At 36.2% G+C, this 9,213-nt stretch overlaps 1 protein-coding gene across 1 annotated transcript; it reads left to right on the top strand.

The window, feature by feature from the left end:
* The first annotated feature begins 3,618 nt into the window (after positions 1 to 3,618).
* Positions 3,619 to 4,584, top strand: LOC101555335 (olfactory receptor 5A1-like). The gene has a single exon (XM_004620484.2). The coding sequence runs from the start codon at positions 3,619 to 3,621 to the stop codon at positions 4,582 to 4,584; it is 966 nt and encodes a 321-aa protein (XP_004620541.2).
* The last annotated feature ends 4,629 nt before the right edge of the window (positions 4,585 to 9,213 follow it).

Raw genomic sequence — 9,213 nt, 5'->3', positions numbered from 1 at the left:
ATCAAAATGGAATTCCCCCAAATTAACTTTTAGTAATAAAGCATCCCCGGAATTCCTGTTACAGCTATAGCTATCATTCATCGCTGTGTGTAATTAATTCTCAGGTGTATTCTCAGAAAGTGAATAATAAAATTTTAATCATTGCATTATTTATTCTTACCATTCCTGATTTTATTTATCTTCTGACTGAAAACATGAACAATTTAAACATGTACACATAATTTTGCAGTAATTCTTCTATTTCTTGAACCACAAGTTTATGTTTCTACAGGATTTTTTAGTAAGTTTCCAAATATAAGAGAGATCATTTGTATTTGTTTTTGTATAATGTTATATTAATTGTTATATTAATTAATGTCATAGAATTTTTAAATTTCACATTTATTTTACTTATTATTTTCATAATAGAGGTAACCTGATTGTGATAGTGTTAATATTTATGATTTTGGTATCCAGTTACTGCGCTTCCAACAAAGTGAAAAAAAAACACCAGCTTATTTTACCTCTAGTCTTCTTCTTCCTTTTCAGAACGCCATCTGTCCCCACCTTCCCACCAGTTCTTGGTAATCGCAGGTCTGAAGTCCAAGGGTTCTTATAACTACTTGCTCTATATTCCCTTGCTTCTATCCCCCATTTCTTCATAATATTCTATTGTGTATATATCCAACTATAGCACTGTAGCACTGTCGTCCCAATGTTCATCGATTTGCTCGAGTGGGCACCAGTAACGTCTCCATTGTGAGACTTGTTACTGTTTTTGGCATACAGAATACGCCACGGGTAGCTTGCCAGGCTCTGCCATGCAGGCGGGATACTCTCGGTAGCTTGCCTCTCAGAGAGGGGTGGAGGAATCGAACTCGGGTTGGTCTTATGCAAGGCAAACATCCTACCCACTGTACTATCGCTCCAGTACCTATATCCAGCAACTTTTTGATTTTTAATTTGGTTTTGAGCATTTGGGTTATTTCTATACCTTGGCTATTGAAGTAAGTACAGCAATGGACACAGGTGTGTGTGTGTGTGTGTGTGTATTTGGATTTCAAAATAATAAAAAATAAAAGCAATTTAAGTATATATAAGAAATAAAATATATATAATATATTATATATAATAAATAAAATAAAATCAATTTAAATATATATAAATATAAATACATTTATATATAAATAAATATAAATATATAAATAAATATATTTTATATAAATATATAACATATAAATATATAAATATATTTATATATATTTAAATTGATTTTATTTTTCATTATTTTGAAATCCAAGTCTGGCTTTCATGTGCCCTTAATATTGCTTTACAAACATTTATATCCATTATATTATATTATATTATATTATATTATATTATTATATCCTTTTTGTTTTTGATTCCTCTGCCCCTCTTGGAGAGCCCAGCAAGCTACTGAGAGTATCTTGTACTCACGGCAGAGCCTGACAAGCTACCAGTGGTGTATTTGATATGCCAAAAACAGTAACAAGTCTCACAATGGAGACATTACTGGTGCCCGCTCGAGCATATTGATGAGCAACTGGATGACAGTGACAGTAACACTTCTTTTTCTTAATTTTCCCTCAACTTAAAGTTGTACCATCTTTTTGAGCATATTCTTATGCCAGCCTATATTGGTGTAAACCTTGTGCTGTTTTTATGTGTCTGTTAGGGTCAGTAGTTTGTGGCTTCATTATATTTATTTTGAGAAGTCTATTGTTTTTTTTTTTATTTCCTCTTTGACCTAATGTTTGACAGTATATTGTTTCATTTCCAAATGTTTGAGTTTTTCCACATTTTTCTTTCAGGTAATTTTTACCTTCATGTATGGTGGTCTAAGAAGATATGTGGTCTGATTTCTATTTTTCATGACTTCCTGGATTGTTGAGTTGTATCCCAGCATGTGGGACATTTGGAAAATGCTCAGTGCATCCTGATGAATTTTGCATGCTCACTGTAGAAGAGTATGCTGCATTCAGTCTTTTTGAGGTGACGGGTCCTGTAATTGTCTATGAATCCCAACTCTTCTAATTTCTAACTTAAGACTGGTCTTTCTTAGTTGTATATTTTTCCTCAGGAATGAGAGTGGGATATTAAAGTATCCAGCTATTATCATATTTCAATGTATTTCCCATTCCCATTAACAATTTCTTTATGAACTTAGCTACCCCTTCACTTGTGTCATAAATGTTAATAAAAGTTCATTCTTCTGGATCTATTGCTCTCTTACCCAATACACAATACCCATCCTATCTCTTGTCCACTTTTTAGTCTGGATGATAATGATATTTGATAAATTTGACTGGTCATACTTTTTTTTAGATTCATCATCATCATCATCATCATCATCATCATCATCCCATTGGTCATCGATTTCCTCAAGCGGGCTCAGTAACGTCTCCATTCATGCTAGCCCTGAGATTTTAGAAGCCTCTCTTTATTTCTCCTTCCCAATGGTGCACATTGGAGGCTCTTTCAGGGTCAGGGAATGAGACCCATTATTGTTACTGGTTTGGGCATATGAATATGCCACGGGGAGTTTGCCAGGTCTCCCTTGTGGGCAGAAAACTTTTGTAGCTTGCCAGGTTCTCTGAAAGGGAGAAAATCTCCAATGGAAAATAATTCTGTGTTTTCCCAAATACATATTTTCACTGATTTTCAAGTACACACACACAGACACACTTATACTCTATGTGTTGACACAAGCAGAAAACCCAGGTATTCATCTTATCATCTGCATATCTGGTTGTTTTGCAACTTTCCATTCTGAATTTGTGTTTATTGTGAGAGTTTGAGTGTGTTGCTTGTAAATAGGAAAAGTTGTTTCCTGCACCATCTTACCATTAAATATTTTTTGACAGATTGACAATATTTAGTGAGAATATTATATGTTTTGGCCATTTGCCATCGTTCCTTTGGATTTTACTTTTTTTACTACTTGTATTTTGATAATTATCTTTTATATTTTAATCTACTTTCATTTACAGCAAACTGTAAGATTTCATCTTACAAGTGCATAGTGTCCCATTGTGTACATATGTCATGCTTTTTTTTTTCTCTACTCATATGTTACTAGACGTTTTGGTTGCTTACATATGCTAGCTATTGTACTTAGTACTGCAATAAAGATAGGTGCTAGAACATGTTGTTTTTTGAACTCATGTTTTTGAGTTCTCAAAGTAGATATGGAGAAGCTAAATTTCTGGGTCATGTGGAAGCTATAGACTTAGTATTTTGTAGGAAGCCTCTGTACTGTCTCCCAGTCTTTATCATGGAATGTTTCTTAATTCCCATTAACATTGTTTTAAGCATCCTAACCCGTTCACAAATCTAGGTTACTAATCTCTAGGAATTCAGCACTCCTAATCTATAATTGGTAACCATGGAAAAGTTATAGCTTGAGAAGAGAATACAGTAAAACCATTTGTATATATTGCCATTTTCTATGTGGAGAACCTAGAGGGTCCATGTATAATTTTATATGAAAGACAGAGATACGCTCAAAGAGATGATGCAAAATTGTAATTCTAGTCAGATGCATTTCTGGCAAAAAATATTCACTTTGGTGTTTTGGAGCAGAGTAATTTTGTTCTTTCATCTGTTTTTTTTCAACAGATGGAATCAAGCACTTCTATGGAAATAGATAGAAATTACACATCATCAGTGGCCATGTTTGTTTTCCTGGGAATCACAGATGAAAAAGAGCTGCAGCTCATTCTCTTTCCAGTCTTTCTGGTAACTTATCTTGTAACCTTATTCTGGAACCTGAGCCTTGTTATACTTATCAATATAGATTCTCACTTGCATACGCCCATGTACTTTTTTCTCAGCATCTTGTCGTCTATAGACGTCTGCTATTCTTCTACCATCAGCCCCAGGATGCTTTCAGATTTCTTCAAGGATGATAAGACAATTTCCTTTACTGCCTGTGCCACCCAATTTTTTTTTGCAGCTTGGATGGGTCAGACTGAGTGTTGCCTCCTGGCCGCCATGGCCTATGACAGATACGTGGCCATTGGTAAACCTTTGCAGTACTCAACCATCATGGCGCCTGGGCTCTGTCAAAAGATGGTGGCTGGGGCCCTTGGAACTGGTTTCATCTGTAGTTTGCTTGAGACAATTCCTGCCTTTCATATGTACTACTGTGGGTCAAATGTCATTCAACATTTCTTCTGTAACATATCTGAGATTATTACCTTGTCTTGTTCCAGTACCTTCATCACCCAAATGATTCTTTTTTGGACAATTTTGTTTGTTGGCTTTGGTTCTTTCCTTGTTATTCTGTTATCTTATGGCTTCATCACAGTGTCCATCCTGAAAATGTCAACCATCAAGGGCAGCTTCAAGGCCTTCAATACCTGTGCCTCCCACTTGGCAGTTGTAACACTCTACTATGTCCCAGTCTTCTTTGTTTACATGCATCCTCATTCTGAGCACGCTGAACAACAGGACAAGGTAATGTCAGTCTTCTATATTATCATCACCCCCATGCTAAACCCTCTTATCTATAGTCTGAGGAACAAAGAGATCAAACAGGCACTCAAGAGGATGTTAAAGAGGACTAGACATTTTCCTCAGTGAGATAAAAGCTGGCAATGCTTCCTTCATGAGAACACAGCAGAAAACAAACAAATACAGACAACAGAGCATTTTGAAAATTTCCCAGTCAGCACCACATTTTAATTTTCTTGAGATTTCTGTTTCAAATAAAAATAATTTTATTTCCATGTAAAGATATATCTGTGATTCATAACTTATGTGCCCAGAGAAGTTGGTAACTACCTAGATCGATGAGGGAACACACAAGTCAAGTTTCCTTCACTTGTTGACAAAGTTCAACTAGCTATTTTCCTTTGGAAAACATGGATGTTTGAGATCCTAGCATAGATACTAGCATAGACACAGTGATCAGATCTGTCCCACTCTATGCAATGGTCATACTACTTCTTTTTAAATTTCTTGTATTACATTGTTTTTCTTCATTATTCAGAATTTCAGACTTTCTAAAACCGATATTGTCTCTACAGCCTCCATGGTGACATGGAGTGCTCTGCATTTCATAAAGAAATGATCTTGCTTTGCTACATGCTCCTATTAAAACCAACACTCACCTTTCTTCTCCAGTTATTTTGTAGACTGTGTGCCTATATATGATTGAGCACTTGTTTATGTGTGTGATAGAGAGACTGCATAAAATATATTTCTTAAGAAAAGTAGAAGCATATTGGAACTCATTTTCAGAATATGTTTATGTACATGCTATACTTAATCATGTTTTTAAATGATTACCACTTATTATCTTTTAAATATTTTGTACTATTTTTCGGTTGGCTAATTATATTTCCAGAGTATGTAATATAAAGGATTTTTAAGTGTAATCAAGTTTGAAATTGTTGGATCACATTTTTATGATTTGATATCATACTTCAGAATTTTTCCTATAGCAAATCATATAGTTGTACATAATTAATTTCTCAAATGCTTTACTTCTGGTAAATTAGACCTCATGGAAACTACATTAGAGAAAGAACACAGATAAATAATATAACAGCACAGTTTAGGCAACTAGTAAAAGAACAATAAAGGGAATTGAAAGAAAGTAGTAAATAAAACAGAGCACAGTAGCACTGTAGCACTGTCATCCCATTGTTCATCGATTTGCTCAAGCGAGCACTGGTAGTGTATCCATTGTGAGACTTGTTGTTACTGATTTTGGCATATCGAATATGCCATAGATAGCTTGCCAGGCTCTGCCGTGTGGGTGGGATACTCTCAGTAGCTTGCAAGGCTCTCTGAGAGGGACAAAGGAATTGAACCCGGGACGGCCATGTGCAAGGCAAATGCCCTACCTGCTGTGAGAACAACAAAAATTTTAAAATATCAGTGAAATCAAAAGCAGAGTTTTTGAAAAAGTAAATGCGATGAACAAGCTTTTAGGAAGACTTACAAAGAGAGAAGACCCGACCTTCTGCTTGCTGTTCCCCCAACCCTGTGAGGCTTGCCTCTGGCTAATTTCCCTGGGCCTATTCTGGAGGGGAGGCATAGCTCCTCCTACTGGGTGGGTCCCAGCAGCCTCTACACCCGGCCTGCATCATATTAAGGTCCCATACCTCAAAACCTGAAGCACGTGATCTCTTGATGGCCATGCGATAGATCTACTCATCAAATTACCTGCTGCTCACAGTTATCCTTCCTGTCATTCTGTGAGGACAGGGAGCAACCGATAGCTAATTCCTTATCACTTTCCTGGAGGATTAACTACAAAAACTCTTATGGGGATGTGTGGTGTTAGAATGCTGTATGCATGAAACCCCATCATTTGCTGTAACTGCAAATCATGGTGAATTAAATAAAAACACCACTGTATCACTGTATCACTGTCATCCCGTTGTTCGTCGATTTACTCGAGCAGGCACTAGTAACATCTCTAATATACTCAGCCCTGAGATTTTAGCAGCTTCTCTTTACTCGTCTTTCCCAGCAGATTGGAGGCTCTTTCAGGGTCAGGGGAATGAGACCTATCATTACTGTTTGGGGCATATCGAATATGCCACAGGTAGCTTGCCAGGCTCTGCCATGAGAGCGGGATACTCTCTGTAGCTTGCCAGCCTCTCCGAGAGGGATGTATATGTCTTTTACTGTATTGAGATAGGAATACACCACAAACATTAATTAAGAATATGGATGATATAATATTAAAATTCATTTTAAAAAATCAAATTTGCAGAATAGTGGTCAAATAAATAGTACAGTGGGAAGGCAGAGGATGTGCTCTCCTGTGCGGGCAATAGAGTCTTGGTAGCTTGTCAGGTTCTCCAAGAGGGAGAACTAGGCTCTTATATGTCTGGGGGCTTGGTTTTATAGAGACTGTTTCTATAAGAACTAATTTTTTTACGTTTATATTTCTCACATTTAGACTCACAGTTTTAAAACTCACGTTTTAAAATTTAGTTTAAGATAAATTTTTTATGAGTTAGGCTTCAGCAATTTAAGAGTAGTTTCTCTGGTCCTAACAAGGGCGCTCCTAGAAGAACTTTTCAGAGTCTAGCTTTGGTTACAATGTGCTTTTTGACTGTAAAGTGCAATATATGTTTGTTCTATTATTTTCTGAGGATTATTTAGGGGCATATACTCTTTCTGGAGAGAAACGAATCTCAACACAGTAGCCTATATTCTGGAAAGGTAGACATATTCAATATTGGCTATATAAAATATCATGCAGTTAGAAGTCATAATTGACTTCCTTTGAGAATTATCTTTTCCCTAAGTTTAATGCCTAAAACTACTATTTAAGCTATTTTTGGAATAGACTCCTTCCTGGATTAGAGATACAGTACTGGGGTAAGGCACTTGCCTTGCATGCAGTGAACCTAAGTTTACTCCCGACACCCGATATGGTCCCCAGGGAACAGAGCCTGGATTAAGCCCTAAATATTGCCAGATGTGGCCCAAAACCAAGTAAAAACATATTTTAGAAAATAAATAGAAGACACAAAGAACTGGAAACACTTTCTACTCAATTCAATAACTTTTACTGCTAAAATGGCCATCCTACCAAAACTCTACACAACAGTGCAGTCCCCATAAAAATTCCCATGGCATTAATTAAGAATATGGATGATATAATATTAAAATTCATTTTAAAAAATCAAATTTGCAGAATAGTGGTCAAATAAATAGTACAGTGGGAAGGCAGAGGATTGAAGTTTGATAACAAACACTGTATACAGTCCCCAGAGCACCACCAGGAATGATTTCTGAGCTTAGAGCTCTGACCATACCTATCAAAATGAAAAAAAAATAATAACAAGAAAACCCTACCAGGATGGCCAAAGGAATACATGGATAAAGAGGAAGTGAGCTTTTATCTCTCCAATTTTAAATTATAATACAAAGCTGCAGTATTTAAGATTGTGTGATACTGGAATAAAAGTAGATTGTCAAGCTTGTAATTGAGAACCTTAAGACAGGCCATATGAGTTATGGATATCTAAAAGGCCATTTTTAAGAAATAATGTTTGGATATCTAAAAGGCTTCTTTAAGAAATAAAGTTATCTACATGCAAAAAACAATCAAATTTTAATCCCTATGTTTTGTCATATGCAAAAATTAATTCAACGTGAATAAAAGAACAAACCCATAAGTTACACTGAGGAAAACATAAGCAGAACTCTATATAATACTTATTCTAGAAGTATCGTCAATGACTCAAGCATTAATCAAGCAAACAGAAGCAAAAATAAATAGAACTGCATCAAATTCAGAAGCTCCTGCATTATAAAGGAAACATGCCTAAAAGATAACCTGTGGACTAAAACGAAAAGGTAACTCATGGATTGGGAGAAAATACTCACTCATCATCTATCTGACAAAGAGCAACTACACAAGATTTTAAAAAGCATTAAAAATTTTAACAACAAAAGTCTACTGAAAATGCGCACACACATACACACACACACAAACAGGGAAGATAGCTAAAAGGACACTTTCTCAAAATAAAAATACAGATGTCCAAATAAGTATATTAAAAAGTGCTCTTCATTTTTTGTCATCAAAGAAAAGAAGACCCAAACAACAATGAGATATTGCCTCCCACCTGTGAAATTGGTTCATATTAAAGACAGTAGAAACAACCAGTGCTAGGTTGTTTCTAGCCTAACAACCACCCAAATCCACTGTTTGTGGGAATATTGACTGATTCAGCCTGTATGGAAAACAGTATGGAAACTTCTCAAAAAATTAAACATTGAGCATCTGTATGAACCAGCAAATCCACTTCTTGGCATCTATGCCAAGGTCAAAAGCACCATTTTAAAAGGCATTTGCTCTTCTCTGTTCATCACTGAACCACGCACAATAGCCAAGATATGGAAGCAACCAAAGGCAATGTGTGTATGTATATTTATAATACATATGTATATATAGCACTGTAGCACTGTCGTCCCATTGTTCATCGATTTGCCTGAACGGGCACCAACCAGTAACGTCTCCACTGTGAGACTTGTTGTTACTGTTTTTGGCATATCATACTCCACGAGTAGCTTGCCAGGCTCTGCCTACAGGCTGGATAATCTTGGTAGCTTGCCAGGCTCTCCGAGAGGGACGGAGAATCGAACCGCGGTTAGCTGCATGTAAGGAAAACGCTCTACCTGCTGTGCTATCGCTCCAGTCCATATGTACATGGACTGAACCAGTCATTATTCAAATGA

Source organism: Sorex araneus, chromosome 6 (genome assembly GCF_027595985.1).
Source record: "Sorex araneus isolate mSorAra2 chromosome 6, mSorAra2.pri, whole genome shotgun sequence".
Classification (NCBI taxonomy): domain Eukaryota; kingdom Metazoa; phylum Chordata; class Mammalia; order Eulipotyphla; family Soricidae; genus Sorex; species Sorex araneus.
This window is presented reverse-complemented; position numbering and strand designations above follow the sequence as displayed.